Source organism: Aspergillus steynii, assembly GCF_002849105.1.
Source record: "Aspergillus steynii IBT 23096 chromosome Unknown P170scaffold_4, whole genome shotgun sequence".
NCBI classification, from domain to species: domain Eukaryota; kingdom Fungi; phylum Ascomycota; class Eurotiomycetes; order Eurotiales; family Aspergillaceae; genus Aspergillus; species Aspergillus steynii.
Window position 1 is genome coordinate 1,376,609 of NW_020194401.1, and position 24,509 is coordinate 1,401,117.

At 28.0% G+C, this 24,509-nt stretch overlaps 3 protein-coding genes across 3 annotated transcripts; 2 read left to right on the forward strand and 1 right to left on the reverse strand.

Annotated features, from left to right (window-relative positions):
* Nucleotides 1-15,247: 15,247 nt before the first annotated feature.
* P170DRAFT_327512 (uncharacterized protein) lies at nucleotides 15,248-15,492 on the forward strand (the record flags this gene model as incomplete). The annotated part of the gene is made up of 2 exons (XM_024843349.1): nucleotides 15,248-15,279; nucleotides 15,345-15,492. Coding segments are annotated over 2 exons (180 nt in total), but the record flags the coding sequence as incomplete, so codon positions are not given.
* A 2,485-nt stretch (nucleotides 15,493-17,977) lies between these two features.
* Nucleotides 17,978-18,244, forward strand: P170DRAFT_357573 (uncharacterized protein; the record flags this gene model as incomplete). The annotated part of the gene is made up of 1 exon (XM_024844226.1): nucleotides 17,978-18,244. A coding segment is annotated over one exon (267 nt), but the record flags the coding sequence as incomplete, so codon positions are not given.
* A 4,077-nt stretch (nucleotides 18,245-22,321) lies between these two features.
* P170DRAFT_475399 (uncharacterized protein) lies at nucleotides 22,322-22,717 on the reverse strand (the record flags this gene model as incomplete). The annotated part of the gene is made up of 2 exons (XM_024853255.1): nucleotides 22,322-22,532; nucleotides 22,593-22,717. 2 exons carry the CDS (start codon nucleotides 22,715-22,717, stop codon nucleotides 22,322-22,324), a joined length of 336 nt encoding a protein of 111 aa, XP_024704376.1.
* Nucleotides 22,718-24,509: the final 1,792 nt, after the last annotated feature.

Sequence of the window (24,509 nt, forward strand, 5' to 3'; positions counted from 1 at the left end):
GAGGTCCTACTATTTACTATATATATAAATAGGTAAAATTAATTAATAAATAAATAAATCAATAAGTAAATTAAATAGATGAAATTAACTTGTTAAATAAAAACAGTAAAATTAACTTGTTAAAAAAAATAAATTAATATAGGTTATTAACTGTATATTTATAAATAATAAAATTAGGGCTAATTTAATTTAGCCCTAAGCAAATATTATAAATATAAAATCATTAAATTCTTCTAGGTTTTTATTTATAAGTTATATTATTAATTTAGGCCTTTAAGATTAACCTTATAGATTATTATTAGATTAATATTTAATTATTTAAAAAATTAAATAATCAGGATTTTATAATTAGAATAATTAGAATAATCAAGATTTAATATATAAATCATAATAAAATTATTTAAATAATATTAGAATGACTAGGGTAGTAATATTTACTTTATAGCTTATAAAATAAATAAGCGAGATATTCTAGACTTTTTGTATTAATTATCTGAATAAAGCTATTAATCGCAGTGGTTAAAATAAATTTTTAATTTCTTAAATAAAAAATTCATCAAATTATATTTTCTGACTTTTATAGGATTCTAGTAACCGGTGATTTTCTAAATAGGAAAATAAGCTAGTCTAAAATAGGAAATTCTTTAGAAATTTTTTTTTTTTTTTTTGCTTATATTAAGCTTAGTTTTATTTTACTTTTCCTATATAATTTGGTGGTGGAAGTGAGAGTTTAATAAAGTGATAATAAAATTATAGTAAATTTTGAATAATTTTGGTTATAGGATTAGATTAGATGATTCTGATAAATCAGGTAATGTTAGATAACTTTAATTAATATATTTTTTTAGTTTAAATTAATAAAAGTATTAATTAAAACTATAAATATTTAATAATTAATTATTATTTAATAAGATATTAAATATTAACTATATTTAGTTATTTAGTAAATTTTATATGTTTCTGCTTAGTCAGGCGTTTAATAAGGCTGTCTGTAATTATTTGATTAATAAGGACTTATTTTAATTTAATAGATTTTTTCTAGATTTCTTGCCTGAGCTAATAATTACTAATATTTATATATTTTAATTTAGTTTTATAAATTAAATTAAGCTTAGTAAGCAGGTCAATTATTTAATAATTATTATAATGAATATATAGTTTTTCTTTAGGATTAAACCCTATAGTAGTAAATAAGTATTTTTACCATAGAAAATATTTACTAGCTATAGTTAGGGTTAATAATTCTGCTTTAATAGTAGATAGGGTAATTATTTTTTGCTTTCTAGCTGACTAATTAATAGGTCCGCTAAATAAGCAGTACATAAAGCCTTTAGATAACTTTCTTTGTAATAAGTCTGTATAGGCTGTATTATTAGTTATTTTAAAAATAGGTAGTGATTTTAATTGATTTATTAAATTAAGATTATATTAAATTGAATTGAATCAGGTTTTATAGATAAATAAAATTAGGTAATTTATTATATTTATATAGTTTAAATAAGGTTTGGCCATATGTTTTGTAAGAATTTCGTAACTTTTTATAATATCTGGCCTAGAAATGACTATAAGATATAAAACTAAGCTAATTTTTTTTTAATAATCCACATAATAGGGCTTAGTAAGCAGCTGCCCTATAGATTTACTTAAATTGCCAGATAGTAAAGGCATTTTAGGTGAATTCTGATTAGCTAATTTAAAGTGGTAAGTAACTTTTTTAATATAATTTACTTAATTAAGCTAAATTATTTAGTTTTACTGATTTCAAATAACCTTTATATTTAGGAATTAGTGAATTTTACTTAAATCCTTTAGATTATATATTAAAAATAATTAATCTTTTAATTTGTTGATTTTTGATTAATGATTTTAATTATATAATAGAATGATGTTATCCACATAAATTATTAAAATTATATAATTATTTGTAAATAGGCAGGGATCTTCAGGCACTGATTTTAGGCCTAATTTTTTTAGAATATTCCTTATTTCTTGTTACTATAATAATAGAGATCGGCATAATCTATATAAAGCTTGTTTTAGCTTAAAAACCTTATTTTGTTGACTGAATCCGGGAGATAGTAAAATATAAATTAATTTATTTAATTTATTGTTTAAAAAAGCATTTATTATATCTTATTAAATTATTTTAAGATCAAAAGTAGTAATTAGGGCTATAATAGTCCTAAATATTCGTATAACTAGAGTAATGGTCCTAGAATTGAGATTATTAATTAGTTAAAGGTCTCCACGAACGCATATTCTTACTTTAAATTTTGATAATTAACCTTGATTAGTAAATTTGTATTTTTATACTTATTTTAATAGTAGGATCTTTTAAATTAAATTATTTATTTTAGGAATAGCTTCCCAGGTGTTCATTTTTATTAATTAATTATATTTAATTTTACATGCATTTAGCCATTTATCACGAAAGGGCGAATTTATTATTTTTTTCTAATTAGTTGGCTCAATAGGCAAATCATTTTGATGTAATTTATTATTACTAATTTAAGCTAATGTAAAATTTTAAGGTATTTTTAAAGGTCCTAGGTCAGGTGATTCTAATTTATTTCTTTTTAGGGATAGTGGCTCATGAAAATCGTCATAATTATTAAAATTAAATAGTGTATTATTAATAATAACTTCGGGTGATTAAGAATATAGGGTAGGGGGTTAGTCTCCTAAAATCTTATTACTTTGAGTATTTAATTAAATTAAATTATTTTAGTTATTTTAATTATTTAATTTAATAATTTGATTTTTATGTTCGGGTTTATAGTAAATAAGATTATATTTACTTAACAGTTCTGATTTACCTTATTTAGGTTTAGAATAGATATTATTAATAATTTTATTCTTGGTAAACCTTAATTCAGTAATTTCAGGTAAATTAATCAAAATTAAAGAGATTAAATTATTAATTTCTTTAAAACTAAGCGGTTCGGGGTTTTCTAATCTAATTAGGTCTAGTTTAAATATTTAAATATTTTGTTTATCTTTATAGACCTTTGTTTTATTGAAGATACAATTATATACTAAAATAACCTTATTTTAACCGGGTATCTATATTTTCCATATATTTAGGATAACATATCCTATCAGGTAGCTAATCAGAGCTCTCGGTTTAAGCTTACTAAGCCTAGGGATATTTAAAATTCTTATATAGGCTCGGTAACCATACCGCTTTAGGTTAGAGAGGTTTAGCAATAGTGTTATATATAATAGAGGCTAATTAAGATATTTAAATAAGGTTTTATACGGGGTACTCCACTTTAGTAAATAAGTAGGGGTGCGATTTAATATATATATTACTATATTTAATAATTCTGGTTATAAATATGGCGGTAATCCTAAATTAATAAATAAAATCTATATTTTTTGCGTGATTAAGACACCTAAATATTCTATAAATAGGTTCTGCTCAGGTTACCTAATTAGGCTAGTGCTGTAAATCATCCCTTCAGATCTTGCGTAATTATAGAAATAAGCTAGATTTCTATCTTAATCTGAATAAAATTATTTAATAATCACGTGATATTAATGTTTAATGAATTAAATTATTTGAATAATTAAATTACTTACATAATCTTTCAATGAAATTACCTTAGCTATATAAAACTTTAAATAAGGGCAATATATATAGCTAATATATTGTTTTTGGTAGATTCCCTGATTCAAATAAATAAGGTCCTAATAAATGGTTTCGAATAGTTTAGTCCCTAATTAAATCGGAATTTAAAAAATTTAATATTTTAATATTAATAATTAACAAATCGGGCAATAATCTTTAGTTTTAGTCAATTTATCATTAATTTTTACTCTATTTACTGCTAAATCAAGGTATTTTAAGGCTTCAGAGCTTGGGTGCCCTAATCTTGAATGCTATAGTTCAGCTGTTCTATAGAAGATAACTAGTTTATTTGAATTTCTTGCTGAATAGGCCTCTAATTTATTCACTTTAATATTTGGTAGTGAATTCAGTAGTAAATTCGGACAGTAAATATGATTATCTTTAGGAGTTAATTCAGGTAACTATTGGATATGATCATTAGTACTCTATTTGATTAAATAAATGCCTGTAATTTCGAGGACTTTATAAATCAGGCGGTGATTAGGGCTTTCTAGGCACATAGCCCTAGAATTAAGGTAAATACCTGATTGCCTTGCCTTTGAGGCAGATAAAACATTAATATAAAATTATGGAATATAGGTGTAATAACATAATTCAAATATTGTTTTATCTTTATAGAGGTTTGAAGGTTTTAAATCTATTATTTTAAAATCTTTAATTAATATCTGCGTATTCCTTATAAAGATTGACATAGGTAATTCATAATAATCACTAAATAGGGATTAATTATTACAAATATAGGTATCTGCCGCAGTATCGAATACCTAATTAAGACTAGCGTGTTTTTTAATTAATCTTATTAAATTTAAAGCTATTACAATTAAATTAGTTTAAAATTTATTATTTTAATTTATTACTTAATTTATTAATTTTAAGTAATTTTTTGTAGCTTTAAGCACTATATAAAATTTAGGGTTTCTAAAGACTCTATTAAATTATTTAATAGCTTTAAGATTATATAACTAATTTTCTAGTTTCTTCAGAGAATTATTAATATAGAAACATTAGTTAAATTTATAATAGCCTTTATTAGAGTCTGATTAACAGGGGCAATTTTATTCCTTTTTAAAAGTTCTAGGGTTAAATCTAAGGCTTAGGGTATTTTCTAAAACATTTCTTTTAAAAGTTGCCTGAGTGATTCGGCTAGGTTAGTTTAAATATTTAAATATTAGAAACATCTTCATGTGATCTCTAAATCACTTAATCATATTAAAAAATAATGGTATTTTATCACATAATTTAATTTTATTATTTAATTTTTCGCTCCAATAATTTACAAATGTTGAATAAGACCTATAAATAGTTTTAATAAAGTCATATTAAACTTAGTATAGATTATTTACTTTACTTATTTCAAGCGATTTCGCTTCAGTATAGACGTTTTCCCATAGTAAAATATATAAATTAATTAAATATTTATTCTGCAGATTTTTAAGCATATAATATTACTTAATAATATCGCGTTTTCTTGATTCATTAGTGGGAGCTAGTTTCATTTGAAGAATCCACAGCATGTGATATGGGGTTTCTTTATCAGATACTAAAACCCTATTAGCTAATAATATTAAGTTCTTAATCAGGAGTAGAATTAGGGCTAAGCCCTTATTTATATAATAATATTCTTGAAGCGCTAATTTATAATCACGTAAGAGATCTTAATAAAGCGCTCGATTGTTTTAGGTTAAATTAATAATTAATCTAGCATTTCTATCGAGGTTACATGGTTCCGGGTAATTAGGCTGTATAGGTTAATCAGGCATAGTTATATGACTGGGATTAATAAATTCCCAAATATATTTATTTTTAGTAATTATTTTAATTATATTAAACCAGTGTATCCAGTCATGTGACTGGTTTAATTAAAAATTAAGCTTTATATCCATGTTAGTAAGCTTAAATAATTAATAAAGTAATTTAAATCATTTAACCTTTATATTACCTTGTTTTCACTTTACTTTCACCATATAAATTAGTAGTAAAAATAAAAATTTAATAAAATAAAAGTAAATTAGGTAAGTAAGGATCAATTAAATCAGACAGGTAAATAATTCACTATAATAGTAAATAGACAAGTAATTAATTAATTCACGTGTGTGTGAATTTAATCAATAAATTAATAAAATAATTTAAATCAATCAAACACTTCAGACAGGTAAAATAAAACACTTAAAGTAAGTATACAGGTTAAATAAATTAAATCAATATAATAAACAGTTTACTATAATAATAATCAAATAATTAATTCATATATAGGTTAAATTTAATCAAGCAAACAAATAATTAATTCAGATGTAAGTATAAATTTAATTAAACATATGTAAATTCAATCAGACAAATAAATAATTAATTCACGTGTATATATAAATAATAGGAACAAAGGGCTAGACCAGGCTCATAACTATCAGATAAAATGCTCATCCGGGCTCATAACTATCAGATAAGGTAGGTAAGTCATGTGGATTAAATAAAAATTTTAAATAACTAGATAGAATAAAGGAAATCAATCAGTCAGATAAAGTAAACAGTTCACCTGGACCACCTAGATCTGAAATATATAGATCAGAGGTCCTACCATTCGCTATACATATAGATAGATAAAATTAATTAATAAATAAATAAATCAATAAGTAAATTAAATAAATAAAATCAACTTATCAAATTAAAACAATAAAATCAACTTAATAAAAAAAATAAATCAATACAGGTCATTAACTATATATTTATAGACAATAAAATCAGGGCTAATTCAATTTAGCCCTAAATAAATATTATAAACATGAAATCATCAAATCCTTCTAGGCCTTTATCTATAAATTATATTATTAATTTAGGCCTTTAAGATTAACCTTATAAATCATTATTAAATTAATATTTAATTATTTAAATAATTAAATAATCAGGATTTCATGATCAGAATAATTAAAACAATTCAAATTTAACATATAAATCATAATAAAATTATTTAAATAATATCAGAATAACAAGAGTAGCAATATTTACTTTATAGCTTATAAAATAAATAAATAAGATATTCTGGACCCTTTATATTAATCATCTGAACAAAACCATTAATCGCAGTAGTTAAAATAAACTTTTAATTTCCTAAATAGGAAATTCATCAACTTATATTTTCTAACTTCCATAGGATTCTAGTGACTGGTGATTTCCCAAAGAGAAAGATAAGCTAGTCTAAAATAGGAAATTCTTTAGAAATTTTTCTTTTTTATTTTCCGCTCACATTGAGCTCAGTTTTACCTCACTTTTCCCATACAATTTAGTGGTGGAAGTGAGAGTTCAATAAAGTGACAGTAAAGTTGTAGTAAATTTTGAATAATTTCGGTTGTGGGGTTAGATCAGGTGACCCCAATTGACAAAAGTATACAAGCAGTTTTTTATAATTATAAAGTTTTTTAAGTATTATTACTAGAGTACTAAGAATAAGTTACTTTAGGTATATTAGTTTTTAAATTAAAATATATTTTATTTTATTTAATTTTAGAGAGGGGTATTAGGCTTATCTTATTTTAATTTAATATAAAAAGAGATAATATTTATTATTAAAGATAATAAAATATTAAATAAAATTTAATAAAAGTATTAAGTTTTTTTTTTTATATTAAATAAAAATAAGTCTTTAGATTATTCTTTTTTATATTTTATTATTAATTTATAGTCTTTAATATATTATTAAAACTTTTAATCTTGTGGGATAAAAAAAATATTATTATTTTATAAATAAATTACTAGGGGTTTATTTCCTGCCAGAGAGATAAAAAATCTTATAAAAAAAATATTATTTTTATTTTTAAGAAAGATAATAAAGTTTTAAACTTTTATATATATCTAGGGCTTCTCAAGTTGTCAAATGGGGTCACCTGACATCACCTGATTCATCAGAATCACCTGATCTAACCCCACAACCGAAATTATTTAAAATTTACTACAACTTTACTATCACTTCATTGAACTCTCACTTCCACCACCAAATTATATAGGAAAAGTAAGGTGAAACTAAGCTTAATATAAGCAGAAAATAAAAAAAAAAAATTTCTAAAAAATTTCTTATTTTAGACTAGCTTATTTTTCTCTTTAGGAAATCACCAGTCACTAGAATCCTATAGAAGTTAAAAAATATAAGTCGATAAATTTCCTATTTAGGAAATTAAAAGTTTATTTCAACCACTACGATTAATAGCTTTATTCAAATAATTAATATAAAGGGTCCAGAATATCTCGCCTATTTATTTTATAAGCCATAAAGTAAATATTACTACCCTGGTCATTCTAATATCATTTAAATAATTTCATTATAATTTATATATTAAATCTTAATTATTCTAATTATTCTAATTATAAAATCCTAATTATTTAATTATTTAAATAATTAAATATTAATCTAATAATAATCTATAAGGTTAATCTTAAAGGCCTAGATTAATAATATAACTCATAGATAAAGGCCTAAAAAGATTTAATGATTTTATATTTATAATATTTACTTAGGGCCAGATTAAATTAGCCCTAATTTTATTATCTATAAATATGCAGTCAATGACCTGCATTAATTCATTCTTTTTAATAAGTTAATTTTACCATTTCAATTTAACAAGTTAATTTTATCTATTTAATTTACTTATTAATTCATTTATTTATTAATCAATTTCACCTATCTACATATATAGCAAATAGTAGGACCTCTGGTCTATATATTTCAGATCTAGGTAGTCCAGGTGAACTGTTTACTTCATCTAACTAATCAATTTCCTTTATTCTATCTAGTCATTTAAAATTTCTATTCAACCCACGTAACCTACCTACCCCATCTAACAGTTATAAGCCCGGATAAGCATTTCATCTGACAATTATAAGCCCGGTCTAGCCCTTTATTCCTACTATTTATGCATACACGTGAATTAATTATTTATTTATCTAATTAAATTCACATATATTTAATTAAATTCACACCTACACCTGAATTAATTATTTGTTTGCTTAATTAAATTTAATCTATACATGAATTAATTATTTGATCACTATTACAGTAAACCATCTATTATATTAATTTAATTTATTTAACCCGTGTACTCATTTTAAGTGCTTTATTTTACCTGTCTAAAGTGTTTGATTGATTTAAATTATTTTATTAATTTATTGATTAAATTCACACACACGTAATTTAATTAATTACTTGTCTATTCACTATTACAGTGAATTATTTACCTATCTAATTTAATTAACCCCTATTTACCTAGTTTACTTTTATTTTATTAAACTTTTACTTTTACTATTAATTTATACGGTGAAAGTAAGGTGAAAGTAAGGTGATATAAAAATTAAATAATTTAAATTATTTTATTAATTATTTAAGCTTACTAATATAAATATAAAGCTTAATTTTTAATTAAACCAGTTACATAACTGAATATACTAGTTTAATATAATTAAAACAATTACTAAAAGCAAACATATTTGGGAATTCATTAATCCCAGTTATATAACTATGCCTAATTAACTTATACAGCCTAGTCACCCGGAACTATATAACCTTAATAAGAATACTAGATTAATTATTAATCTAATCTAAAATAATCAAGCGCTTTATCAAGACCTTCTATATAATTATAAATTAGCACTTCAAGAATATCATTATATAAATAAAGATTTAGCCCTAATTCTACTCCTGATTAAGAACTTAATATTATTAGCTAATAAGATTTTAGTATCTAATAAAAAAACCCCATATCATATACTACAGATCCTTCAAATAAAACTAGCTCCCACTAATAAATCAAGAAAACACGATATTATTAAGCAATATCATATGCTTAAAAATCTGTAAAATAAATATTTAATTAATTTATATATTTTACTATAGAAAAACGTCTATACCGAAGCAAAATCACTTAAAATAAGTAAAGTAAATGATCCACACCAAGTTTAATATAACTTTATTAAAGCCATTTATGGGTCTTATTTAATATTTGTAAATTATTAGAGCGAAAAATTAAATAATAAAATTAAATCACATAATAAAATACTATTATTTTTTAATATAACTAAGCGATTCAGAGATCATATAAAAATATTCCTAATATTTAAATACTTAAACTAACCCAGCCGAATCACTCAGGCAATCTTTAAAAAAAATATCTTAGAAAATACCCTAAGCCCTAGATTTAACCCTAGAACTCCTAAAAAGAAACAAAATTACCCCTGTCAATCAGACCCTAATAGAGACCACCATAAATTTAACTAATATTTCTATATTAATAATTCTCTGAAGAAACCAAAAAATTAATCACATAATCCTAAGGCTATTAAACAATTTAATAAAGCCTTTAGGAACCCCAAATTTCGCACAATACTTAAAGCCATGAAAAATCACTTAAAATTAATAAATCAAGTAATAAATCAAAATAATAAATTTCAAATTAATTTAATTATAATGGCTTCAAATTCAATAAGACTAATTAAAAAACACACTAGTCCTAATTAGGTATTTAATACTGCGGCAGATACCCATATCTGTAATAATCAATCCCTATTCAGTAATTATTATAAATCACCTACATCGATCTCTATAGGGAATACACAGACATTAATTAAAGATTTTAGAACAGTAAATTTAAAACCTTCAAACCCCTATAAAGATAAAACAACATTTAAATTACATTATTACGCCTATATTCCATAATTTTACATTAATATTTTATCTACCTTAAAGGCAAGGTAATCAGGTATTTACCTTAATTCTAAGGCTATAAGCCTAGAAAGCCCTAATCACCGCCCGATTTATAAAGTCCTCGAAATTGCAGGCATTTATTTAATTAAATAGAGTATTAATAATCATATCTAATAGTTATTTAAATTAACTCCTAAAGATGATCATATTCACTATCTGAATTCATTACCGAATTTACTACCGAATTCACTACTGAATATTAAAGTAAATAAATTAGAGGCCTATTCAGCAAGAAATTCGAATAAACCAGTTATCTCTTATAAAACAGCTAAACTATAATATTCAAGATTAGGGCACCCAAGCTCTAAAGCCCTAAAACACCTTGATTTAATAGTAAATAAAGTAAAAATTAATAATAAATCAACTAAAACTGAAAATCATTGCCTAATTTATTAATTATTAATATTAAAACATCAAATTTCTTAAATTCTAATTTAATTAGGGACTAAACTATTTAAAACCATTCATTAGAACCTTATTCATTTAAATCAGAGAATCTATTAAAAATAATATATTAGCCATATATATTACCCCTATTTAAAATTTTATATAGCTAAAGCAATTTTATTAAAAGATCACGTAAGTAATTTAATCATTAAAATAATTTAATTCATTAAATATTAATATTATGTAATTATCAAACGATTTTATTTAGATCAAAATAGAAATCTAGCTTATTTCTATAATTACGCGAGATCTAAAAGGGTAATCTACAGCACTAGCCTAATTAAATAACCTAAGCAAAACCCATTTACAGAATATTCAGGTGCCTTAATTATATAAAAAATACAGATTTTATTTATTAATTTAAGATTACCGCTATATTTATGGCCAGAATCATTAAATACAGCGATATATATATTAAATCATACCCCCACTTATTCACTAAAGTAGAGTACCCCGTATAAAACCTTATTCAAACATCTTAACCAGCCTCTATCATATATAATATTATTATTAAACCTCTCAAACTTAAAGCGGTATGGTTGCCAAGCCTATACAAGGATTTTAAATATCCCTAGGCTTAATAAGCTTAAACTAAGAGCTCTGATTAACTACCTGATAAGGTACATTACCCTAAATATATAGAAAATATAGATATTTGGTTAAAATAAAATTATTTCGGCATATAATTATATCTTCGATAAAACAAAGATCTATAAAGATGAACAAAATATTCAAATATTTAAACTAGACCTAATTAAATTAGAAAACCCTAAACTACTTAGTCTTAAAGAAATTAATAATTTAATTTCTTTAATTTTGATTAATTTATCTAAAACCATTAAATTAAGGTTTACTAAGGATAAAATTATTAATGATATTTATTCTAAACCTGAATAAGATAAATTAGAACTATTTAATAAATATAATCCTATTCATTATTAATCTGAACATAAAAATTAAATTATTAAATTAAATAATTAAAATAATTAAAATAATTTAATTCAATCAAATGCTCAAAATAATGAGATTTTAGGAGACTAACCTTCTACTCCACATTCTTAATCACCTAAAGTCATTATTAATAATTCGCTATTCAATTTTAATGATTATAACGATTTTCATAAGCCATTATCCCTAAAAAGGAATAGGTCAGAATCATCTGACCTAGGACTTTCAAAAATGCCTCGAAACTTTGTATTAAATTATACATTCTTTATAGCTTAAATTAGCAATAATAAATTGCATCGAAATAATTTGCCTATTAAGCCAACTAATTGGAATAAAATAATAAATTTGCCCTTTCGCGATAAATGGCTAAATACATGCAAAATTAAATATAATCAATTAACAAAAATAAACACGTGGGAAGCTATCCCTAAAACAGATAATTTAATTTAAAAAATCCTACCATTAAAATAGGTATAGAAATACAAGTTTACTAATTAAAGTCAATTATTAAAATTTAAAGTAAGAATATACATTCATAGAGATCTTTAACCAATCAATAATCTTAATTCTAAGGCCATTACCCTAGCCACGCGAACATTTAGGACTATTATAGCCCTAATTACTGCTTTTAACCTTAAAATAACTTAATAAGATATAGTAAATACTTTTCTAAACAGTGAATTAGACAAATTAATTCATGTTTCACCGCCTCCCGGACTCGGTTAATAAAATAAGGTTTTTAAGCTAAATTATTATTTAATTAATTCGCGCTATATCTTTGCCTTATAATCAGATAACTAAGATATTATAAAGATATAATCTATTAGTGTCTAATTTAGGGATATACTTAAAAAAATATAAGTTAATTTATTATAAATAAACTCTGTAAATAATAGCTAATCTACTTAATTATCTTATTAAAAATTTATATAATAATATAGGTATATTTCTATAATCTAATTTTATTATTCTGCTTAACTATTAGTTTAAGGATAGAATGCTGTATTTATTTAGTATTTAATTTAGAGAATCTGATAGAATTTATTTTAGTATTTATTTATAAATAATAATCTTTTATTACTAATTAATTTTTTTAATATTTTATATCTGTAAATAATTTTCTCTATAAAAATATTAACTAATTATTTTATATTAATAGTATTTTATACTAGGATATATTATACTATTTTAATAAATCTATTTATTAAGATTAGGATTATATTATAGATAGAACTCTTATAATTTACTAGTAATAAGTTTATAATAAAATTAAATATTATTAATTATTACAGTCTTTCTAGGACTAGTAAAAAGTTTAATTATTTATATTTATAATAATATAAGACTTTATTATACTAATAAATAATATAATTAATAATGTATTTTATTATATCCTTTGGTATAAGATCTTATTAAAAATATTAATAAATAAAGTTTAATATTTTATTTTATCTAAAATATCCTATAAAAAAATTATTATAATAGATATATAGTAGCTCCTACTATAATATAATATTTAAAAGTATATATAAAATACTTTTATAATATATAAAATCTTTTTTATTAAGATTTTAAGTCTCCGGAGAAATAATTTAATAAAATAAATATTATAAATTAATTATATATTATATAAAAATATTTTTAAATTATACTTACTATATTAAGGCCTTAAAGCCTCTGGTACTAGATTTATATTTAGTTTTTTTATAATTACTCTACATGTTAATCAAGCTCGTCCATGAGGTATTACTACTTTTTATTTATTTATTAATTTAATTTATTTATAAATTTATTTATATATTAATTTAGTACTCTTGTAAATAATTATTATTTATTTATTTATTAGTTTAATTTTTTTATAAACTAGTTTAGGTATTAATTTAGCTTTTATATAATATAATATAATTTAAAATATAAATATTTTTAATTCTAATTTTAATATTACTCTCTAAGAATTGCGGTTTGCTATTTCACTGCCATTTTCGGCGGCACGTGCCGCTGAAAATAGCCGTCTTTCAGTAACATCCCTCCGCCACGCTCCTGTTTCCTTTAACCACGTACCAGCTTATTTACTGTTTCTATCTCAGGCTGCTATTATTTAGGCGGCTTACATCTTAGTTTCCTAAAGGCTTATTTATTACTTTATTATTATTTATTACACTCTTACAAGGGTGCCAAAAATGGCCTTTTTCACCCTGCTTATTATACTTTAGCTAGTATCTAGTTATTATAGCTATAAATATCCTCTCTTTAACTATTTTCTATCTAATATTCTTTCTATTTTCTAATTTAATTATTATTTTAAAGTTTTTCCTCTTCTTATGCCTCTGTGCTATTTATTTAATTATATATTAAAATATTTTAAATCCTTTAGTAATTTTTTTTTATAATTAATATAATCTTCTAATTATATATTATTATTAGAGGCCTAATACTAGCAACTACTAAATTACAAGTAATTCCTTTTATACCTTTTCTATTAATACTAATAATAACAGATTATTTAAGCCCGACTTCTTTAAAAAATAATTTTATTAAACCGGAATATTCCTCTCTAGCTAATTAAAATATTATTAGGAATAAGTTAAGTCCAAGTACTAGCATAAAATTATTATAATTAAATATATTAAATATAAAGTATATTTATTAGGCCCTATACTAACTTTCAGATGATAATATAGATAAGAACCTAGCCTAGATATTAGAGAATTATAGCTAATCTAATAATATAAAAAAGCTAAAACTTTAACTAAAAGAGTATTAGATTTAATAAGTAATTAAGATCTTATTAAAAGATTATAATAAGATACTATTAATTAACTAATATGCCTTATCTTAGATTCTACTAAATCAAAGTAAAGGAGTAATCTGTTAATCTAAAATAAAAGAATATAAAAGATATATTATATAAGATATCTTTAAGTAATATATATTAATTTTTTAATTAATATCTGAAGCTAGAGTATAGTCCTAATAGCTACTATTAGAAAGGCTATATAAAGGTTAGTACCCTAAAGGCGGATTAGAAATACTTTTAAATTTACTATATACAGGTTACTAAATATAAGATAAGCAAAAAGATAAGTAAAGCAGTTTGCATAGTTTATTTTTGTTTTTTTTTTTTTTTTTTTTTTATTTTTTAATCTCCCTATTATCTTAATAAGGCTTGCTCTGACAAGAATAGACAGGGCATGAGGTACTTGGTTGACAAGCGTGGCCTTAACAAATAACCGCGGGTAAGTACCCTAGTATATATTAAAGATTTAGTCTTATTTAACGAGATAATCCTTTAAACCCGGGAAAAATGATTTTACCTGGGGTTTTAGTGGATTATTTTATATTTATATAATATTATTAGGCTATTTACTATTAACTAGAAATAAATAATATTTTATTTTTAATTTAAATATTTATAATTATTATTCTAGCAAGATCCGCGCGGAGGACCTCTAGTACTAATAATAAAACTTAAGTTCTAGTTTATAAAAAGTGTCTTAGGCATGTTAAAGCTGTAGATGCTACCTAGTACTATATATCTACTTATTATATGGCTTGTTGGACTGACTAGCTAATTAGAAATATATTCTTACTACCTAAAATTATTTATAACATATTATTTATCTTTAGCCCGCACGTCTTGCTCTTTAGTATATTATTTTATATTTATATATTTAAAGTAACTTATTTAACCTTAATAAAAGACCTACGGAGGCTACTTATTAAGAATAGTTAATAGAAAATATTACTCTCCTTAAAAAAAGAGATAAATAATTATTATATCTTCCTAAAGATTAATATAATCTGTAGTTAGCCCTGTATTTTATAGGAGATACTAATAAATAAAAATATACTTAACACACAGCTCAGGATATTTAATAAGATATATAGCTTTTTTAATTATTTTTTCTCTTACTAGTTCTAATATAGAGGAAGTAATTTACTTAACAAGAGTAGTAAGTAAACTATTGTCAGATGAAATGCTAATCTGGGCTTATAACTATCAGATGGGGTAGGTAGGTCACGTGGGTTGAATAGAAATTTCAAATGACTAGATAGAATAAAGGAAATCGATCAGTCAGATAAAGTAAACAGTTCACCTGGACCACCTAGATCTGATGATAGACCAGAGGTCCTACCATTCACTATGCATGTAGATAGGTGAAATTGATTAATAAATAAATAAATCAATAAGTAAATTAAATAGATAAAATCAACTTATCAAATTAAAACAGTAAAATCAACTTGTTAAAAAGAATAAATTAATACAGGTCATTAACTGCATATTTATAGACAATAAAATCAGGGCTAATTCAATCTGGCCCTAAGCAAATATTACAAACATAAAATCATCAAATCCTTCTAGGCCTTTACCTATAAGTCATATCATTAATCTAGGCCTTCAAAATCAACCTCATAGATCATCATTAGATCAATATTTAATCATTTAAATAATCAAATAATCAGGATTTCATGATCAGAATAATTAAAACAATCGAGATTCAACACATAAATCATAATAAAATCATTTAAATAATATCAGAATAACCAGGGTAGCAATATTCACTTTATGGCTTATAAAATGAATAGACGAGACATTCTGGACCCTTTGTATTAATCATCTGAACAAAGCCATTGATCACAGTGGTTGAAATAAACTTTTAATTTCCTAAATAGGAAATTCATCGAATTATGTTTTCTGACTTCCATAGGATTCTAGCGACCAGTGATTTCCTAAATAGGAAGGTAAGCTAGTCCAAAATAGGAAATTCTTCAGAAATTTTTCTTTTTCATTTTCTGCTCACATTAAGCTCAGTTTCACCTCACTTTTCCCATACAATTTAGTGGTGGAAGTGAGAGTTCAATGAAGTGACAGTAAAGTTGTAGTAAATTTTAAATAATTTCGGTTGTGGGGTTAGATCAGGTGATTCTGATGAATCAGGTGATGTCAGGTGACCCCAATTGACAACTATAAATCTCTAAAGTTCTCTTCTCTTAATAGTAGATAGATTAAGTCTTTTATCCAGGTTTCATTAGTAAAGCATAATATGATATAATTATAGCCCATATTATTAATAAAATGTTTATTAAATATTATTATCCCTGTTAATATACTAGCTTATAGGAGATTATGTGCGGCCTTGATCCTGATAAGAAGTTCTTAAAGGCTATAATCCGGATAAACTATTAAATTAATTAGTAGTAATTATAACACTTAAATAACACTAACCAGGAATTAATAGAGAAAAACCCGGAATTATAATTAATTATATATTAGTAATTTAAGCTAGACTTTTAATATAGCAGTTACTTTTATAAGCTAGTATTATAAGTGATATTAGAGGATTAAAAATATAAAGTCTATAATCTGTATTAGTGTTTACAGGAAAAACAGCGGAAGGAAATATAGTATAATTTTAATTAAAAACAGGCTATAATTAATATTAAATAATAGTTAACTAGTAAAACGGTTAGTAATAAGCCCGCGCGCCAGATATTACGGAAAGAGTTTATAATATTACTAGAGTAGATTTTTCTTATAGAGATATTTTTCACTTAACCTATTACTAATTCATTAGAGGATGAGTAGATATAATATAATAAAGTTATTACTACTGGAATATAATATTATAGTTTTTAGAAGAGTGGGCCCCTCCGGAAATAACAGAAGTGCTCTGCACTATCTAATAATAATAATATAGTTTTATTTTTGCTAGTTTAAAAGATAAAGACTAATATACTGCTAACTATGTTACCAGAGAAAGAATATACTTCTGATAGGAAAGATATTCTAAATATAGAACAAACCTTTACATGCTTCTAATGTCCCAAGATATACTTTAATTATAATAAAGTAAAGAGGTATTTTAAATTATTATATTTAATAGACTAAAAATATAATTTTTATAATCTATCTATCTTATATAAGATATACTTACAAAAGCATGCTGGGAATATATATGGTCTTTAAATATGAGTGTCAGGTTCTATTTATCTAATACTGGAGGCCTTTGCCTATTTTATTTATATGTTTTTCTTTTTAAACTTAATTAGTAAAGGTATTATTAGATTGGTTGCTGTTTTATTAGAGAGTATTTTGTTTATCGCGATTATATAGAGCCCTCGCAACAGGATGTTCTTGTTCCTTAGATGTCCAGTTGTGATGATTGAATAACCTTGACCATACCAAGAATCTGGAATGGTGTAAAAACGAGCAGCCTGTAATTGACAGCGAGCGGCAACTTTCTGGAAAATTGATGGACGAAGAGGTAATGGGCGCGCTCGAGCGAACTGGGTATATAACTCCCCAGCATATGCTCTTGATCGATTCTATTCTCACCATGCCCAGTTCTACTGTCGAGCAGGAATATCAGCGTCGAATCTCCGCGATCAATGCAGTTATCGCTTTCTGTGATGTGGAAGAGGGGTCGCACTGGCCCCTCACAGCCTTTCAAACGCCGAGGTCACCCGTCCGTTAATAGGCGGCACTCCATCAAACTAGAACCAAATATCTTAGAGCAAAGCTATAGCACTCAGGAAAATCCCATATTTCGTGTCACAGCCATAAATTTATAGGCACTAGTGTATAAATACCATTAGGTATTACAGCAGAATCAATGTTTCATTCCGTGCTTGTACTGTGTTTAAGTATTATTTTTAATATTAACTTTGCAAGACAAGATAGCGCCAGGTCAACTTCCATATTCCTTTAGTAAGATTTAGTAAATTAAACCCTATAAATTTAGATCTTAATTCCTATATCTACCTTCCCCGCGTGCTGAGTGCTATAAGCAGTATCAGTGACCTTTTAAATTAGAGACAAGGATTTAGCTAATTATTAGTCCTAATACCTCCCTCGGCCCCGTATTAATCATGCAGCTCTATTATATTATATAAACTTATTAAGAAATTAATTAAATATTATCTATTTATAAGCGATCTCCGTCAACAGGACAGCCCGCTACTATTATACTAATACCACAAGTAGTACACATCATCAGTGTCAGAAGCAAAAGGTCCATCCGGTGTTACACCGCCTAATAGCACAACAAAGGGACAGTGTTACTAAATCTCGTGTTAACTGGTTCTAGCGTTTGTATTTTGGTTATTCGGAGAGATACTAAACTAAAACAGACAATCTGCCGCCAATGAGTATTACAGCTATTGTTAATAATCCGGAAGAGGGCTCAGCAGAAGAGCCAATTGAGAACGTGGTGATGACTATCAAAGGAGAGGATGCGTTATTTAAAATCTTCTTAGATCTCTTGCGCGCTGTTAAGTTGGCCAAGAAGCTATATATATAATACAAGATTTTGATATACAAAGTAATGCCTGGCTTTAGTATTCCTTTGCCAGAATTGGTCTTAGTTATACGCGTTTTTTTTTTTTTCCGGCGTTGTCGGTTTCCGAAACCATAACATAGCTGTTTTGCCAGTAACCTACGTCTTTTCTGTGCCATATATAACCTCCACTTTATTATCAGGAACATCATCAAAAAACCTCAAATCCTTATCTAAAGCCCCGTCTGGCCGTTACTGCTTCAACCATAGATAATAACACAAGACAAACTAATATTTTATTGCTATAGGTGCTTAAACTCCGCTCCGGTGGCGCAATTAATCTGCATCAACAGCGAAGTAAAAATCCTATCCGTATGCCGGCGCCCTAAAGATACAGTATAACAGATATCCTAATTGTAAGCAAGTCCGCAAACACCTAACTAAATATAGCTAGAAGCTCTACTTTACATAGTTTCTTTAGTAAACCACTATAGCAAACTAAGACCTATTTCGAGCATATAGCTCAGCTCTTGGAGGTGTTTTCGCTTATAATAACTGAAATTAAGCTCCTATGGTTAGTCTTTATTATCTTGAGAATTTACCTGTCTTATACAGGAATAAAAGTACTCCGGAGAATATATCAAGATCTGATCGCAGGGCCCGAGAATTAGAACATTGTAGTACTAGAAGCCTCTAGTATTAACATCTTCTCAAACTTCCATGCTGTTCCAAATTCTCGCGCACAGGACCAGACCGCACGAAAGGGCATGCTAAATCCAAACCAACAAAAGCATAAGTCTATGCCAAGCATTGGTTCTAAGTTATATAAAAATATTTTCTTTGTTTGCTTAGAAGGCATCAGCAGCCTATTGTCCGACTAGAGTCAAATATTATGGCAAATATGCAGGAAAGTTAATAAGAAGTTTTATACAGTATACTACTATTAAACATTCCCCTAGTATATGAGAGCCTCCATGAGGAAGTTTAATATGGATTTAATCTTATAGTTAAATACTCTATCAGATCAGTGAAATTTACACTTGCAGCATAGCTTTATTTAATAAAAAACCTTTACGCCCTTTGCTCCCGGTATTAGTAAAAAGTAAAGTGCCAGTCCAAGGTGCATATCTTTCTAAAAAGGTACAGAGGCGCCGGGGTATGGCCTGTATATTATACCGAATTAAGTATATAAAGGTTATAATCTTTTCTATGGTATTTTGTAACCATCTTACTAACGGATGTGCAGTGTGTTAGTATGCCGCCGTCTTATAAAGAATATATCTAATCCGGTATCCAGTGCTTCTTTAATCCTCACGAAGATAAGTGTTGTAAGGAGTACTGGGAGAAGATCCAAAATAATGCCAGAGTGTCTTATAATATGATTATATAAATTGTTTCTTTAATACAGCACGGAGCCTACGATCAGATCATATAATTAACAGAAAAGATATATCAGGAAAACTCCCCTGAGCGTGCAGTTGAGTGCCTACGATCATTATTACTCAGGTATAAGTATGTAGGATAAGAGGTAATAGGCAATTTAGGTCCCTACTAACAGTTGCTAGGTCTGAATCACGACCAGAAAGTTTATGAGACTGTTTTTTTTGAGGCCCTAGCATGCTAGCAAGAGTCGTCCACCAACAGACGGTTGGATGTTTGTACGCGGTACTTGTAGTCACCAATATGATCCCATTTTTGGAACTTGTTGGCCAAGTTTGTCGAAGAGAAGCGGCTCATCTAGGAACATAACTGAATCTGGAATATCCCAAATCTCCCAATTGAGAGGCTTTCAGTTTATCAGATCACGCGACCGGATTTTGAGATAACCATATCTGTTCTCCAGAGTAATCTGGCTCCTGCATAATCTGGGTGAGTTCTTAGGATAGTGGAGACTAGCCGTAGGAGCTTAAACCGGGTTCTCATAACGAACGCACCCTCAAGAGCTAGTTGGTATGCACGAAGCAAAACCTACTTTGCCGTGGTGGACTACTGTTCAACAAGACCAACGGTTTGATTCAGCATCTCCAATTGACTACTACTAGTATATTATCTATTCTGGAGTAAACATGACAAGCCGACCGGGCAAGAATCGCGGGCGCATTCTTTTACATTGTTTGTTCAGTAAGCCATCATAGCAAACTAAGACCCATTTCAAATATAGCTTAGCTCTTAAGGGTGTTTTCGCTCATGACAACTCAAAGTAAGCTCCCACGGCTAGTCTTTATCCTCCTAAAAACTTAGCCGTATTATGTAGGAACCAAATACTCTGAAGAACATATTAACATATTTAGAGATCTTAAAATCTGGTCAGGGGATCTAAAATTAAATCTTATTCTGCTAGAAGGTCCGAGCCGCCCCTAGAACTATTAGTAATATTTTTAAGAGGCTAAAGATACCGTGAATAAATATTCAGCTACCTGTAGGAGTTATCCTCTAAGCCTATAATTAAAGAGAGAGTATAAGACGCTAAAACTGGTTTTATATTTTTATGTAATATATTTATTTATAGCACAACAAATAATAGGACAGTATAAGTGTTGTAGATCTAGGTTTTCTGGTCTCGTCTGATGGCTTAGAAAATAGCAGAGAGCTTAGGTAGGTTAGAATAATTTCTTATAATAAATCTGGGGAATACTAAGGTATTAGGAAATATATAAATTTATAATTAAGATAAAAAATATTATAGCTAACTAACTTTTTTAGTTCTTCCCTCTAGCTTAGTATAAAATACCCACGGGTATTACTCTCGGGGTATATCCTTGTAGATAAGTATAATATAGGCCCTTTATGTAGACCTTTAATAATTATTAATAATAAATAGGTCCGTACTATGGCTAGAAAATTTTCGAGATATTAATTTTATGTTCCTCTTAGGCTTTTATAACCTAAATATTATCAATTTCCACTGTTAGCGTAAATGTGTTTAATTTACTTATAAAAGATAATTATATTATATTTTCACGCAATTTATAAGGTCCTAAGTTAATTAAATTAGTTTACTTAATAAGCGCTTTAGCGCCCCCTTGTTAGCTGGTTCTAGAGTCTATATTTTAGTTATTCGGAGTGGAACTAGCCCGAAATAGGTAATCCGCCGCCGGTAAGATTTGGTGGAATGATAATATTTGGAGATTGGACATTGCTTTTGTGGATGTATTACAGCTGAAGTGGCTGGGACAGTCATAGTCGTATGTCGACTTACCATGGAAGCGCGCCAACCCCTGTCCAATTCTCTAAAGTCTGATCAATCATCAACTGGATAGAAATAAACATGAAGACTTAAAACGGCCCACGAATGCCGTTCGCGCTCATAAGGGCTCTGATAATCGCAGCAGCAGCTCCCTGGCCGTAGTGCATCGCCATGTTCAGTCCGAAGCGCTCTGAATCAGGTCGAGCCGGGAGCGACAAAAACCGTTCCAATGTATGGCCTGGGACATATGAACTCGGGCTGCCGGTGAAATATTGCTCGATTCTTTTCCCAACCGTCATGCTGCCTGTGTCAGTCTTCTGCTAGGCTTTCGGATGCGAGGAGCTAGTGAGATGGACTTACGCCGCGACGCCAAACAGGCCCGCTCCACAACCATAGAGAATGCACCGGCCTATTGAGAAGGACCTAATTGGCTGTTCTGGGATGTAGTGCGACGCCACATGAATAGGGAACGGGGGCCTTTTCATTTCTGCGCACGAAAGTCATTGGGTTGAGCGCAGCTCATGCAGCGAATTTCTCCTGGAATATCATGACTGGAAGAGCCAAAATGGTCATCAAATCCTTGTTGCTGCTGGAACCAGGATATGCCCTGGGGGAATCCGCTTATTTTCCGAATGACTTTATTGCCTATACGAATAGAGATCGTGATAAGCTCTGTTGGGTGTCGGACGGAAAAAGACACATGTTTCTAGTAACGATGGCATACGGAACAAATATTTTGACCCAGTTCACATTCTGTAAGGGCCTCCGTTTGAGTTAGGAACTCTATTTGCGAGGAGTAGAGCTCCGTGAGTGCATCTGCGACCCGGCGATAGTCTCCACGGCAGTGGATGGAACCCTGGCAGTAATAAACTCCCAAGTTATGATACATAGGGCGATCTAATTGAAAATAGAAATTTGGGGTTAGAAGTGTAGTTGCAGCCCCAACCAGGTCAGCGGATTTGTGGGTCGCACTGCACGTAATGCTTTTGCTTAATACTGTCAGCATTGTCGAGCTGGATGGGTCGAGCCAACTGCGAATTCAGTCACAATATGTCTTGATCTGATGTGGTTCTCTTTATATTTCAAAACCGTTGCTGTCTATCTAGAAAGATGTTAAAAGCACTTAGATTGCGAGAAAGTGAATTGGCAAGCTTAGGTTGTCTTAGCTCTTCTTCCCATAGGAGCATAACCCCTCTTGACCTGTCATCTCTTGGTTGCGGGGTGGCTGTTTGCTTGGTGAGCAGGTGGCGAGCTGATTCTATGATCATTTCCTTTTCTAGATTCATCACCAAAGCCCACGGGCTGGAAGAATGTGTATTAATTGCCTATTCTTACGGTTCTGAGCGGGGCAAGACTACGCCGGTCAGCTGAAAGACCAGAATCTCGAACTTTCTGTCAAATACCACCCATATTCTCCAATGACTGGAATGGCCTTTCCCTGCGTGCCGTGCATGAAGTATACTGCATTGCATTTATCACGCTGCATGTTGATACTTGGTGAGTTGTCATGCAGCGGCTTAGCTACGTTAGTAAAGGGGCGTTAAGGCCTCTACTTGTGACCGAACCTAGCGTGAGAAGCATAAACAGGGCAGATAGACTAAGCATACCTTCGCTCCAGGGCTGTCTAGACCTGAAACTAGCTCTTTGAATAGAAGTAAAGAAACAGAACAAGCCGGAGAGGGCCGCGACCATTTCACAGATCAGACGAACCGTGGCCTGCTATTACTACTGTACCATGTCACCAAAACAACGTCAATCATTTGTATTCCTTAACAGAGAGGAAGAAAGAATATCTCTTGCCATTCCTTCCGGAGTAATTCAAAAGGCTTGTTGTCCAGCAGTTTGGTCTAATAAACCTCCGTCTACATGCCAGGACTACGCGCGTGTACAACACAAAATGGCAATTTCCAGGACCTCGATATCTCAACCAATATCAAGTATTCTATTGAGGTCCACTCTATCTAATAGGTACCATAATCCGTTCGTGCATACTCTACGTTGAGTAAGGAAATTGCTCGTCAACATACTACTTTAGGAAATCAGTTTATTGTAACTTATTACAAGTTGGGCAAGCTGAAAATACTTCAGCTACATAGCTTATACACCGCTGGCCAAGTCACGAGCCCGACCCTTCAGGTAAACCATTCAGTGACCATTCCAGAATATGAGGTCCTTGGCCAGAGCAGAACATCTTATTTCCCTTCGCCACTAAAGAGAAAATGCGCAATCCCTTCTTCCCAGCGCGAGTGCCAATTTGCGATATGCCTTCTCTAACCG